Source organism: Bos indicus, chromosome 5, assembly GCF_029378745.1.
Source record: "Bos indicus isolate NIAB-ARS_2022 breed Sahiwal x Tharparkar chromosome 5, NIAB-ARS_B.indTharparkar_mat_pri_1.0, whole genome shotgun sequence".
NCBI lineage: Eukaryota > Metazoa > Chordata > Mammalia > Artiodactyla > Bovidae > Bos > Bos indicus.
In genome coordinates, this window is record NC_091764.1 from 32273870 (window position 1) to 32288929 (window position 15060).

A 15060-nucleotide genomic window follows, 5' to 3' on the forward strand; every position below is an offset into this window, starting at 1 on the left:
AGTGGGGTGCCACTGCCTTCTCCCACTAGTAAGTCTCATATCCTGTACTGAGATTCCTGGCAAGAGAATCCATTCTGTTACTGGAATATGATCAGGAGACAATGGTACCTGTTCTCTGAGGAGTCCTGACTAACTGGCGAGACTGAGTTACACACATGAAAAATTTCAGATGCAATTCCACTTTACGCATGGTTGCCTCCTAGAAATAGAGACAGAATATAATGCAAATCAACAGATCTATGGAATAATTAAGATGGACAAAAATGACATGGACCAGGTATGTTCAATACTAATAGGCCTTAGGTCCTGATACTATAAAATGTCAGCATATGAAGTGATATATACTATGTACTTTTATATATTCGACAGGGCAAGATATCCTGAACTCAGCAAGTATTTTCTCCACCAGCTGAGAGGAGCTAAAGGCTGGAGGCCTCCAGTTCAGCCAAGTCTGACCTCAGACTGTGGCTGTCATCTGGGTCTAGAGTGCTTACTCAGAAGCATTTCTCCAAGACTTCTAGATGGGCCTGGGTCCTGAGGCCCACCAAGCTGGGGGACTCGGTGACGAGTCTAAGTGAACAAACGTATGCCTTCTCATTATTTTCTTTTAAAAATAGAGAATAAAGGTTAATCAATTCAGTCCCACGAACAACATGGTCATCTAGTTCTTCAGAGAGCAGAATCCTGGGATGGATCTCCGGATAACTTTCCTCACACCTCCTGGAGGAGCGTTTCAAACTCGTCCATCGTTCTGGAAGTTTCTCCACTTTTCCAGAGTCTAGCCTAAGCCAATCCCAAGCTGTCCCCCGCCCCACCTTTTCCCCAATAGCCAATCATGCATGATAGGCTGCAAAGAGTACAGGACAGCAAGTTAAGAAACTTGTTTCCTAGTCCCAGATCTGCCATGTACTTCGTAACTTTGGGAAATGATTCCACTTCTCTGAAACTCGTAGACTAAATGATGGCCAATAACCTCTACAAGCACTAACGTTTTGTGATTCTCGCTAAAACATGAATCTTGCCAGAGCTAGATTTAGCTCAGGTCTACATCTGTCAAGGTGGCTACCGGTTCCTGCAGTTCAAGGGCCAGAGAGAAAAGCTGCCATGGAAACCAAAGCGTGAGCAGAAATCGCCGAGCGGAACCAGAAGGCGGCGGGTAAGGGGGCCGAGGGAACACAGAAAATCGAAGGACGATGGGCACACTAACAGTATTCTAACAAGGAGAAGGAGAAAAAGCCCAGACTGAAAGAGGAAATTATGACTACAGCCTTAGATGATTCCCTTGGCGTCTCAGGCCTCGCCACACTGCGCAGGCGTTCCGCGGGTCCTCAACTCTGCTCTTTGACCTCTCGCCCCACCCCCCCCTCCTCCGCAGCCTCGGAACAGCTCTTCCGGTGTTGTGGAGGCGGTTCCGGTTCGCGGCGGTTCCCGGGTTTTGCGTTCCGCGCCCGGCCGGAAACCCCTTCGCATAGCAGCCGGTTCCGGTTCGGTGAGTGGCGGCGGGAAGCTGGGGGAGGGGTGAGGATGGAGGGAGCCTTGACCGGGAGGCAGAGCGGGCCCGGGCCCGGCAGCCTAGGCTGGGCTGGACGGAAGCGGGGACAGCTGTGGGGAGTGCGCTTTTTCCTCTGCCCCGCCCCCTGGGACCACCTCTCCCCCCTGCTGTCCGAGGCCGCGATCTGGCGGGTGGCCGTTAGTTAGCTTTCCCGAGGCCGTTCCTTGAGGCCTCTTTCTCCGGGGTCGAGGAGAGGCCGTCTCCCTACGGTCACGGCCGGCCCCATCTCAGCGCCTAGTTCTACTCGTGAGGAAAAGGCCGGTTGGGATTTCGGGGCTTTCCCGCCAGAGCAGGTCTTCTCTCAGGGGAAAGCTGTTTTCATCGGGAAGCTCAGCTTTTCTGTTATACGTGCTTCACCTCCCGCCTTCCTTGAGGCTTGAAAGATATTTCTCGACTACTTCTGCGTCTCATGTAAACATTTCTCCAACTCTTTTACTCTGTGGTATCTCCCAGAGATGTGATACCGCTAGTGCCACCACCAGAAAGAAACGTCTGGACTCTCCTGCCCAGGTTATGAAAATCCCCTTAAACTGCCGCCGTTTGCTTACCTGGCTTATCGCCTCCTGGTAATTCCCTTGAACCGTCTCTTTCTTGGTGTCCCCTATAACGTGATCTCTCTGGATATATGCCCAATTTCTCTCGAGCTTGGTGATTTCTGTTTATCGGTGCCTTTGCAGTATTTCCACTATCTTGTTGGCAATAACTCTTTGCTTTATCACTTTCTCGTCAGCCTTGTTAAAGTCGTTTCACCTCACGTTTGTTTGCTTTTTATGTTTGGGGTGGTGGTGATTCTTGTGAAATTTATGCCTTTTAGAGGCCCCCAACTAATTGACTTAGAGTTCTTCTTCCAAGTGGATGATTTTGGATGATTTTAGATCGTATCATCTCCTAAATCTTTATAAAGATAATTTGTGTTAAGGGCTCCTGTTGAAAGATAGATTACACTGAACTTGAAATTACAGTTACAGTGCAACTTCAAGCATATCTTTAAGAATGATCCCTTAACCTGCTAGTTTAGAGATTCCCTTTTCTCCTTCAGTCTCATGTTGGAAGTCTCATTTGTTGTGGAGAAGCCTCACTCACTCTTACTTAATTCCAATTAATTATCCCAGCTGCAAAGATGGTCTTCCTATCACCCATCTGATGACAGATCTAGAGGCAGCAAATGAATTAAAAAACAGGTTCTTCTACCTCAAGCTAAGGTGATGTAATTCTTGACTACTGCTTTGGAAGTCTTTTCCTTTTCTATACCTGACTCCTACACCTTCTACCAGTTGCACCAGCTTTATTATCTTGTTTTAAGTATCTGTTGATGAATCTGGTTTCCTCCCTCTGACAGTGAGATTCTCAGCAGCAGGGACCAGTTCATACTCATCCTTGTATCCCCAGTCCACTCTGTGTTATTGGTGCACAGTAAATGTTTGTGTGTGTGAAAGAAAGTGAATCCTTTTTTTAAGGATTTTAAGGTGTTAGAGTCTAATTTGAGTGATGCCTTTTGAAATATGAAAGACAACCAAAAATTGCATAATGATATAGTGCAGACTGTTTCATATACATAATTTTCCAGAGTTTGTAATAGGATGATTCACATGATCACTTCCACACCCTTGTCATATCAGAAATATTCTTACTACATCTTGGTCCTGCAAAAAGCTAATTGTATAGGGCCTCTCCTCAGTATATACTTTCAAATAGCTTCATGGTAGCTCTAAACGTTCACTTTTATAATCACCTCTTTGCATGTATGTCTTACTATACTCATTACGTTTTGTTATTGTCAGGACTTTGCCATCATTTTTTTTTCTTTCAGATTTTTTGTTATCTTGTGCTCAGCCACTTATCTGACTCAACTGAATACCTGTAATTACTTATATTTTTTTCGTTAATTAAATGACTGATGTGAAGTAGAAAATTAAGTACTAGAATACTCTTAGAAGGAAAAATTTCTCATGCTTGAAAGAATTTGGTGGCATCAGAACTTCCAGGGACCACATTTCATGTTGGATCTTGGGGTAAAATATCCTTTCTCCCATTATATTTGCACAGTGGCAAAAAGAAAGTAGCATAAGTACACCAAAGAAGCTGGACGTGCCTGGGAAATGCCATGGACAGAGGAGCCTGGTGGGCTACAATCTGCAGGGTCGAAAGAGTCAGGACTTGGTGACCAAATAGTAGCAGCAGCATTAAAAAAGTGTGGATTCCCCAGGTTTAGCTAGGGATTACCTTTATCTTGCCAAAGTGTATGAATCCTTCAATAAGGATATGTTGAAGGATGTGAAATATTGTGATGTTTGTTGAAAGAGCATCTGCTTATAAGTGAGGATGCCTGGATTTTTGTCTTTCCTTTGTCCTATCTTTGTGATTTCAGGCAAGTTACTAAACCTCTCTGGACATAATTTCCAATGTTCTTTGATTTCTTGCTTGCTTCCCTTTCACCTCTATCTCACCAGTGCAAAGGAAGTTAACATGGGATTGTTCTAATGGGCACCAGGCTTTTAAATTGGCATTCCTTTTAATATAACAAAAAGATTAGCGGTAACTCCTGACCTGTGGGCCCTCAGAACTGGGGGCAACTGGTGGACAGGAAGAAAAGAGAGGCAGAGTGTCCTAGAGATCTTTGGAAGTGCTGAAATGATTAGACAGTAGAAAATGAGGAAATATTTTAAAACTAACCCTGAAATAAATGTCCCCTCACCCCTTCCCACCCAAGCCAAACAGGTGTGTTTTGAAACTTTAAATACGATAAATATTGAAAATACAGGTTTGTGGGTTTTGTGTTTTTTTTTTTTTTTTCCAAAAAAGACTAGTGGTCACAATTACGGAATGGCTTGAAAGAGTGAAATGTGAGAAAGTCACTGCTAGTTTATTGGTTGATAGGATTTTTTTCCCCTTAATAGGGGACCCAGGGAATTTGGCTTTATTAAAAAAGAAAGAAGGGAAAAGAATAATCTGGAGAATTACCAGATAGAAACCTTATAGTAAGTTGAGCATTTGGAAATATATTTGAAGCCTTAATCTAAGACTTAAATTCTTTGGGAAACTCCCCTGGCAAGACTAGGTAATCAGATAATTAGTTAGTCTATACCTATGCCAAGAAAAGCTCAAGCAGCCTTCCTTAATGTGTGCACTTCAGTGTTGGGACCATAAAGGGTTCCTGGTATTGTCATCCAGTCTCTTTGGTTGAAGCTCTGATAGTGCTATGTGGCTGGTGAAGTGCTCAGTCTTTTAAAAAATATGTGATAAGATTATGAATAAATAAGTGTACCACCCCTAGTCATCTCCTTGTAAATCTTCCAAGAAGCCTTGGTCCAAGGATGTGCTAGTTCCACCAGCTAGGCTTTTAACTTCTTTTTCTGGGCAAATTAGACATATCGAGGAGAAAATTTCATATAGGCAAAAGGGCTTTGATTTGTAACCATTTGATTAATGATGGGGGGGGTATTTAATACAATTGTGATGAGTTCTTTGATTGTCCTCAGAATGTCTTATTGCTTTTTGTTTGGCCTGTAAGACATGGGGAAGAGAAGTGTTAATAGGACTGCTATAAGATCTGTTACTTGTTTATAAAGTGGTTTAGCATGAGGTGATAGAGCAATGGATTGGGAAGAACGTTTAGGTTGTAATTTCAGTGCTGTCACTAACTTTATGATCCTATGCAAATTAACCTCCAGTGTTGGCTCTCCTGACCCGCTTTGTGCTGTAGTATTCTGTGGGTAGCCCATAATCGCTCTTTAGTATAGCACAGGTTGCAGAAATGTTTGGAACTACCTTAGGCTAGTTTTAGTTTCCATTCTCTTCCCATCAACTTGCCTTACCATCTTATTTTTTCCTTCACTAAGAATAAAAGCACCACTTCTGAGTGGCTTCATGTTCTATAATTATATGAAAGAGATGTTTCAGAATGTAATCTTTCTGTTTTCTGTCTTCTTTTATAGGGCTTTGTATCTTTGCTGAAGTCAGTGATGTGAAAACACCTGACATGGGTAAGACTGATTATGAAGTAGTGTTCAGTCCTTTTACTCTAATTAGTTAAGCTGGAATGAAAGAATATTTGCATCTATGCTTAATAATATTTTCAATATTTGGATTTTTGTGTTCATAATAATTTTAAAGGAGATCTCGTCCTAATTATATAATACAGTATATCAAACAATTTTCTTTTGGTCGGGCTGTTCTTTATAGTAACGTTTTAAAGCATTTTCTCATTCATTGTATTAAAAAGCCAAATACATATTACCAAGTATTACTATGTGCAAGGCCTTTTAAGTACTTAAAATAGTTAATAGTATCTAGTAGGTGGGCTTCACTGGTGACTCAGTGGTAAAGAAATCCATCTGCCAATGCAGGAGACAAGGGTTAGATCCCTGGATCAGGAAGATCCCCTGGAGAAGGAAATGGCAATCCACTCTAGTATTCTTGCCTGGGAAATCCCATGAATAGAGGAGCCTGGTGGGCTACAGTCCATGGGGTCGCAGAGTCAGAAACGACTTAGCCACTAAAGAGCAGTAGCATCTAGTAGCTGCTGTTATTATCTAAGACACAGAGATTTAAGAAACATGCCTAGGATCACACAACTATAATTAGTGAAGCCAGAATTTAAGCTCAGGCAGACTGGTTCTTTAATATTGTGTTATACTGTGTGTTACGGGCTTCCCTGATAATTCAGTTGGTAAAGAATCCGCCTGTAGTCCAAGAGACCCTGGTTCTATTCCTGGGTTGGGAAGATCTGCTGGAGAAGGGATAGGCTACCCACTCCAGTATTCTTGGGCTTCCTTTGTGGTTCAACTGATAAAGAATCTGCCTGCATTGCAGGAGACCTGGGTTTGATCCTTGGGTTGGGAAGATCCCCTGTAAAAGGGAAAGGCTACCCACTCCAGTATTCTGACCTAGAGAATTCCATGGACTATATAGTCCATGGGGTCCCAAAGAGTTGGACACGACTAAGTGACTTTCACTTCACTTCATACTGCTTATTATATGATAAATAATTTGATAAAGGTAAAATTTTAATTTCATTTAGCTAGTAGCATTGAGAAGTAATTGTGATTGAAACATTTCCCTTTGTTCATAGTAGTTTATGTCTGTAATGAGACCAATATAAATAAGGTCAAGACTAGTAGTCAGTTTAAGAATAGGGTGGAAAACCTGTACAGTTAGGTCTTATAACATCGCATGTGTTTCTTTAAAGTCCACATTAGTCTTCTCTCTACTGTTTTCTCCTTTTGCTCAGTCTCTCTTCTTTCTCCTGGTCATTTGTTTCCCTTTTCTCTCATTGCTGTTAACAGTGTGAATCACTGAATTCCCTTCCTCTCATTTTTTTCTGTTCTAGCTCTTTTATAGTAATAAACCCCTCAAAAATGGTTATAAAAGTAAGGTTCTGCCACAGTATTACAGTAATTGAGCTGATGTCTATTAAGAGCTATATGAATAAATCATGCTTTTTGCAGAAAAAATTTTCACATGGATTAAATTTTACAGTACCTTTTTGAGTTGAAATAGGAAATAAACTGGGTTAAGAGTATTTGTTTTGAATGGTAAAATTTTTCCCTATTTTTTTAATATTTAAAATTTTTTCTACAGTTAAAAAAATCAAAATTTTCTTTTGGGAAGATTTCATTGTTTTTAAAACTTTGAATTAAGCTATTTTTATTCTTGTACAAGTCTTGAACTGTTTAGTAGATGATCTCAATTCCAAATTAACCAATTTCTGCACGTGGGCCTCTTTTTTTTTTTGACAGGGACATTTTGAGATTGCCAATAGTTGTGAAGGAGAGAGGTTTTATTTGATTGTAGAGGTGTTTGGGAGAATTCATTTTTATTAGGTGAAAAGATTGGTTCATGGAAGAATAAATATTGAAGCATTATGTGACTTGAACGAATCTGGACTCTCCCCAGATGATATTGCTGATAGGATGAGGATGGATGCTGGAGAAGTAACCTTAGTGAACCACAACTCCATATTCAAAACCCATCTCCTGTCACAAACAGGTTTTTCAGAGGACCAGCTTTCACTTTCTGACCATCAGGTTAGTAATAATTTTCTTTCCTTAATTAATGTATTATTTAGGCTTAAGTTTTCATCTGATAGGGTTTAAATGCCACACTTGAAAACACAGGCAAATATGTAAACTTTTTAGAATCGGTAACTAGTGTTTTTCTGGTAGCTCAGCTAGTAAAAAATCTGCCTGCAATGCAGGAGACCCTGGTTTGATTCCTGGGTTGGGAAGATCTGCTGGAGAAGGGATAGGCTACCCACTCCAGTATTCTTGGGCTTCCCTGGTGGCTCAGCTGGTAAAGAATCCGCCTGCAATGCGGGAGACCTGGGTTTGATCCCTGGGTTGGGAACATCCCCTGAAGAAGGGAAAGGCTACCAACTCCAGTATTCTGGTCTGGAGAATTCCATGGACTGTATGGTCCATGGGGTCACAAAAAGTTGGACACGACTGAGAAACTTTTGCATACTAGTATTTGGAATTTTGTTTGATATGTTAAAGTTAAGGTAAGAACCAGGCTATGTATGAATTCTTGGAGAATGGTACCTTTTAGAAAACTCTTTATTCCTCAATATTTTATTTATCAATACACAGATCAGTGATCTTTTAAACTGATGTCTTAAAATCGCTGAGCGTTAAATGGGAGGAAGTTGAAAATATACAACAGCTCTCAGATTTCTCTGTTCTATAAAGCTTAGTTTCTCAGGGATCAGGAGCATCAGCATCATCTGAGAGCTTATGAGAAATACAGAATCTCAAGCTTTATTCCATACCTATATCCATACCTGAATCACAATCTATAGTTTAAAAAGTCTCCAGCTGATCTATATACACATTAAGATTTGAGGATCACTGTTAATAAAGCAATCTTTCTCAGTAGGAAGCCATTAGGAACACAGCTTTGCTGTGTTCAGAATGTTTAGCATCCCAAACCCCTGGGCACTTAATACCTGTAGCATCTGACCCCATTAATCATTTTGATAACTGAATACATATCTCCACATTTATAGATTTGTACTAGGGTACAGGAGCACCCCTGATTAAGAACTGTCCTGTTATCAAAAGAATCAAAACCAGGTTGATTTTGTCAGCTGCTTTGTTGTGTGATACAGCTGGCTTTGAGAATAGGATATACTAGATACATACTACCTTGTAATGAGCATTCTATGAACTAAGTTGTTTAACAAATATTTTCCCATTTTTTCCCCTTGAAGCCTTAGTCATTTCATCAGATTGTCTATGTGTCTTCCTTTCTTACTAGCATGCAGTTTATTATATATATACGTATATTTAATTGTTCTGAAATGTGTCATAATCTTGTCTAATTGTGTGTTTTTCCTAGTGTCAATCTTTATTGCATTTTATTGTTAAAAAATATGGCTTAAAAATCTTTTGTCTTGTTTAGATTTTACCTTCCAGGCGAGGAAATTTGGACCGGTCTTACACTTGTTCTACAAGAAGTGCAGCTTATAGTCCAAACTATTTTTCAGGTATGACACATTACTTGAAGTCAAGGTATTCCTACCTTTCAGTCTTCTTAGCAAATCGTTTGTGTTTACTGTCTCTAAAAGTGAAAACATTGTCAAAAGCAAAATGGTATTTTTTCCACTAAAACATCATTTTAGTAAGCTATTTGTGGTTGCTATAATACTTCACTAATCTAGTCTCAACCGAACATTTTTTAAAGGGAAAGTATTTTTTTTGGAATCAGTTCTCCTACTTGCTTATTATGCCATTGTAAAAAGCAGTACAACTCTGGTTTGGGGTTTTTTTTTTTAAGATATGTGTATGTAATGTGAAGGATACTTGTTTTGTACTGATTTAAAGCACAGAGCTAGCCTATTTGTATTTGGCTTAAAACCATAAATTCTGAAAACTTATTTCTACCCAAGCTTGTCCCTCCTTTAGGGCAGGAAATGTTCACTACGTGTTTCTGTCTAGCACCTGCCACAGCCATGCTTGCATATTCAAGGGCTTGCCTTTTCAACTTGTGATCCATAACAGAAATCAGCATTCTCTAGGCTACTCCTGGCCCCTGGCCTGCCTTACTTTTCATCTGCCCCCTTCTTAAGGTTTGGATTTGCAATGATCTGGCTCTGTCTTGGGGAAACTTAAGAGTTTTTTTATTGGTTAGCCTCCTGGCAGCATGACCCAGGAAGATTGTAGTGGTCTTCCAAAGTTTTTCACTCCTCATGCTTTCATCTCCTCACCTGACCACAAGTATGGGAATATTAGCCATACCATTGAACTTGTTTCAGTGGGATTTTTATAAGGATAAATTGAGATAATAAATATGAAATGCAAATAATAATTATTGTTATTTGGCTTCCTCAGGATTCAGCAAGATGAGATCTCCTCCCCTAAAAAGACGTTAGTATGATGTTCTTTGAGATTTATATTATATTTAAATATCGTTTAGTGGGTGGTTCTTTACCTTGGGCACTGGATTTCCTCTCCCAGGGTGGGAAATGGTCTCCACATAGTATGTGCTTAATTGTATAGAAAAATCAGTTAATTTTTTCAGAAAGTAACTCTGCCATCATTGTTGTTGAAAAGTTCTTTCTGATAAGTAGAGAGCCTGAAATCTGGCTTCATAGGTCATTAGTATTAATACTACAAATAGGACAGTTGAGTGGATAATGAAGTCAGATCATTAATATTTTCATTTGAACTCAAGCTATATATGCTTGTAATTTTGTTTGCTGGTTTACCATTGGACAGAATATTTGGTTTCAGTTTAAAGTAATTTCCTTTAATATTAATTACATTTAATAATAAACAATCATATATAGAAAATTATACTCAAATTATATTCACTATCTCCTGGCTAACTCAACTCTTACTTAATTCTGTGGTCATTTCTGTTTTTTTGTCAGTATATATCCATGTACACATCATATGATTCAAAACATACCATCTTTTGTTAACCTAGTTTTTAAAAAAAAGTATTCTGCTTACCTATTACTCTTCATATTTACCTTTTTCTGTTGATTTCTAATAACCCATGGGATTTATATACACATTCACAGTCCTTTACGTCCAATCCCAAAATTCAAAAGCCTCTGAAAACCAAAAATTTTTATCGTAATTTGTTTGACATCAAGACTGAGCTGTATTCTTTTCTTGGCAAAGAACTACATGAATTGATATTTAACTATTTATGTTTTGCTTTTTAAAAAATCTCTGTAAATACAAATATTTATAAATTTCACTATAGATATATCAATGTGTTTAATAACAAGGTGCTGCTTCAGGTTATACTTAGAAGCACTACATAATATATGCCAGATTATCTTTGTAAAATTTCAAAAAAATTTTTTAATGTAGAAATACAACTGAATCCAAGGGGCTGTGATTTAGGATAATGGGCGTGTATCTTCATTTCCTTTATTTTCTTTATGGTTTAGGTCCCCTTCACCTTCATTGTTTTTAGCTATTATAAATACATAACTTAAAAACATTTGTTTTTAGCTTTTTTCTTTTAAATTTCAGTAGACCCTTGATATTCACAAAGGATATTTCTGAGATCATCTTAGGTCCCTATATTCTTGACTGTGGTGGTATTTAACAAATTGCTGGCTTTGTACACAGTTACATGATTCTTGAGGGTTATTTTTCTGTTTGTCCTCATACCACAAGTTGATCCCTGTATCAAAATCTTATGTCCGAGTTTTTGTCTCTCACTTGAAAGGCCATTTTTTTTTTTCTTTTAGGAAAAGAAAAAAATTTGTAACAGTTACTTTAAATGTGATGATGACTAGAGAATATCAACAATGAGTAATAAAACCATATTAAATGGAGATGCTGAGCCATTACATCCATTTTCTAAATTAAAACCTGAAGCAGAGGATTCAGATTTATGCCTCTGCCAAATATAATCTAGTCTGTGACCAAACAAATTTATGGTGTTTCACAGACCGCTAAGGTTGCTCTCTGACAATTAGAAATTTAAATCTGTGAATGCCAAAGATCTGTATCCTTTTTTTTGAATACTGAAAACTGTAATTCAAATCTTTTTACTGTGTACTTTTTTTTTTTTACTTTGTTGCCTTGCTACACCCATTCTTGTTTATTGCAAGTCCTGTAGAATATTGTTTCTGCTATCTCCTTTTCTGATAATTTTCACGTTAATTTCTGTGGTCATTCACCTTGATTTGATTGGGCGAGACATGGGTCCTCAGTTTACTTGCCTTAGTCTCCTCATCATGACCATATTGGATTTTGTCTCCTCTCTTATCATCTGCTCCTCCACTAAGGAGAAAACAAACACAGGAAAGCCTCAAACTAGAATCTAGAGTCTACAGCTTCCCATTTACACTTTACTGGATCTGCCTCTCTGTATCAAGCTTTTAAAATATTTCCAAGATCAGACCATGTAAAATGCTGATTTTTTTTTTAAAAGCTGATTTTAAAAGAAAAATTTAGAAAGCAGAAATGTATCATTTTCACTTTAATAACTTATTATTGACCAGACTTCAAGACCTCTTGATTTTATTAAGAGCACAATTGGAAAAAAATTTAAAACATTCTAAACCTTAAATAACAGTAGCTTAAGATGAAAAGAAATGATTTTGCTCATGCTTAGAATCATTATCAATGTCTTGTCTTTGTAAAATATGTTAAATTAGGGTTGCCAAACTGACATTTAGTAGGTAAGATGAATTGAAGCATCCTGTATTCATAAGAACTAAATAAACCTGAAACTTAACAGGAGCAACTGATGGTTACTTTCATAGTAAGTGATTGCCTGACACACTTTTTTTTAATGTGAAATTTCACTGTGTCCATAAAAATATTGCCTGTCTCTATAGAAAATGTGTATACAAAAGTAGAAAAATACCTGTAATTCCATCACCAAATTAAAATTTTGGTGTATTCCCCTATAATAATGTGTGTGTACACACATACATAGGTAATCTTATTTATGGCATTTGCAATCTGACTTCTTAATGATGACAATACTAAAAGAGAGTGCAGCCTCCTATTGGTGGTCCCTCTGTAGCTTTGCTTGATCACATCAGCAGTAGAGCATTGTTCAGTAATATCACTGAGTGATTTTGGTGAAATAGATTGCTTGATCCTGTGCTTTTTCCTTTTAATTTTAAAGCCAAAAAAACCTGTGACATCTGTCAGATACCATCAAAGAGGCTACTGTGGTTTATCCTTAGTCTCAAATTTGCATTTTTTAGTAGACTTATTCCTCAAGTAGACAGCTCAAGTTAGATCATTCCCTAATCAAATTTTAGCAAAAAGTATGAGAAACAGATTTCTATCATTATTACTTTGCTTAAAGATAATGATTTTCTGGTCCTTTAATGAAACTCATTTTCATTAGCCTCATGTCTCTATTTTTACAGTAATAGTAATAGATGTCAAGGCAAGCATAGTTGTTGGCTGCAGAGGAAAAAAGTTGTAATTCATTATGAAAATAAATTTAATTATTACATTATGTCATACACTGGTACTGTAATGGTGGTACTTAATACCACCCTTGACTATTTCTTTTATTTCTCTTATTTACCCTAAATTCTGATAATCCTGATCAAAAAAATCCACAATACAAAACTAGTATTTTTGTCAGTTGCCTTACTTTTTAGATAAGAGTATCAAAAGCTACATTAAGTAATTTAAACAGCAAATACATAATATTGTGCAAAATTCTATAGTAATATGCTTTGAAAGAGGATCTTCAAAGTGATGTGGGCATTAGACAAAAATTCTGAAAGTAGAGAATTAACATTTTCATCTTTCCACTGGTGCTCCTCAGTCACATAGGCTAACATCTGAACTTATTTTGAAGGTGGTGTTTTAAATTGTCCCATCCTGCTGATGGACAGAGGAGAATATAAAAATTATCCTACTCCTAGCTGAAACTGAAAGATTTTTATCACCCCAGTTTGTAAGCCACAAGTCATAAAACTGAAATAATAAGTAATCCTCACTTAGTCTGACTGCAGTAACAAGTATCGGAGTATTGATATGTTTGATCATAACATTCAATGACTGACGTTATCATACCAGAACCAGATGCACATGATGGGTCATTCCTGCCATAAGCCGGCCAGAATAAGCAGCAATTAGGTTATCTCTGCTCTTAGACAGAGCCCCTGAGTTGTGAACACGGTAATTAAAAACAGAGTGACACCAGCTGCTTATTAAGCAATAACTGTTGTTCATTTGAATTACAATTCTCCTTGGCCCTCCACCTGCTTTCTTACTGGTCTGGCCTACCTTCTTTCAGGCCCAGGCCTGGGAGTGCTTGCAAGATATAGTTGGGGTAAAATGTTGACTTTTGGTGGACACCACGGAGTCACATTGATGCAGATAAGGCACATGGCTGTGGCAGGATTCAGCTCCTTCATCAATTTTCAGGTTAGTATGGCTGAATCACTTATAGTTTGTAGAAGTTCCCTTACTGCAGACTTTGCTGGCAGTTGAGACTGGTATCTTTCTTCCATGAGAGACATGGTGATATGCCACATTACTTTGGAATACAATATTGGACATGGTTGCAGTCATATGGAGAACCACTGTAGGTATTTGTTTAATTTATTCAAACTTTTATTCTTCTAGACAACACTTCCTCAGACAGTTTTATTGGCTCAGGAGACCTAAGAACCTTTGGCCAGAGTGCAAATGGCCAGTGGAGAAATTCCACTCCGGTATCAGGTTCAACTTTACAAAAATCAAGAAACAGCCGAAGTCTTTACCTCGAAACCCGAAAGACCTCAAGGTAAGTATTCTGGCTGCTTAGTTCACAAGCCCTTTCTCCATTATAAGGGAAAATGGCCATAGGACAGTTGTTACTTTGGCACTTTTAAGAAGTAACACAATTTTTGAACTTTAAACCATAGTGCATACGTGTGCATGCTAAATCACTTCAATCATGTCTGACTCTTTGCGACCCTATGAACTATGGCCTGCCAGGCTTCTCTGTCTGTGGGATTCGCCAGGCAAGAATTCTGGACTGGGTTGCCATGCCATCCTTCAGAGGATCTTTCCAACCCAGGGATTGAACCTGAATCTCCTACATCTTCTGCATTGGCAAGCGGGTTCTTTACTACTCGTACAAAGATGTGGACAAATTCATTTTGTACTTTCAACTTTTAATTTATTTGGTGCTGAATTTTGATGACAGCCAAAGTGAAAATGGATCAATTTCTGCAACTTTAATAGCAAAGAAACCACATTTTGCAGACTTTTGACATGAGCAGAGACCTGACTTCATCCAAAGCAGCCTTTTACTTGGGTCCACTATTTCTATTAGATAATAGATGCATAAAGAACTTCATCGTAGTTAGCCTAACTTATAAGCCCTGCTTATTCCCTCACCAAATTTATTCTGATTATTAAAGGCAGATGAAGTTTGGCTTAGAAACTTTCCCCTCAAATACTTTATGTTAGTAAATTTTTTATATGGTATTTATGATTTTTTAAATATTACTCTGGTGATAGATTTTAGACATGTATGGTCATTTAGTTTTTTGCTTAGTCAAAGCTAAGCTTTCTGGTGTT

At 38.1% G+C, this 15060-nt stretch overlaps 2 protein-coding genes across 5 annotated transcripts in view; one reads left to right on the plus strand and one right to left on the minus strand.

Annotated features, from left to right (window-relative positions):
• PFKM (phosphofructokinase, muscle) overlaps positions 1-205 on the minus strand; it is a 44875-nt gene extending 44670 nt beyond the window's left edge. Inside the window, exon 1 of the mRNA XM_070789201.1 lies at positions 109-205. Within this exon, the coding sequence (XP_070645302.1) occupies positions 109-190 (82 nt within the window). The 5' untranslated portion in view covers positions 191-205. The remainder of the gene's footprint in view (positions 1-108) is intronic.
• A 1037-nt stretch (positions 206-1242) lies between these two features.
• The window catches only part of SENP1 (SUMO specific peptidase 1), a 56550-nt gene continuing 42732 nt past the window's right edge, over positions 1243-15060 (plus strand). The window contains exons 1-6 of one of the 4 annotated variants that reach the window (XM_070789203.1): positions 1500-3564; positions 5488-5535; positions 7448-7578; positions 8951-9035; positions 9880-9915; positions 14119-14278. In XM_070789203.1, the coding sequence (XP_070645304.1) occupies positions 5532-5535; positions 7448-7578; positions 8951-9035; positions 9880-9915; positions 14119-14278 (416 nt within the window). In that variant the 5' untranslated portion in view covers positions 1500-3564; positions 5488-5531. The other 3 variants (XM_070789204.1, XM_070789205.1, XM_070789202.1) reach the window with 3 other exon arrangements.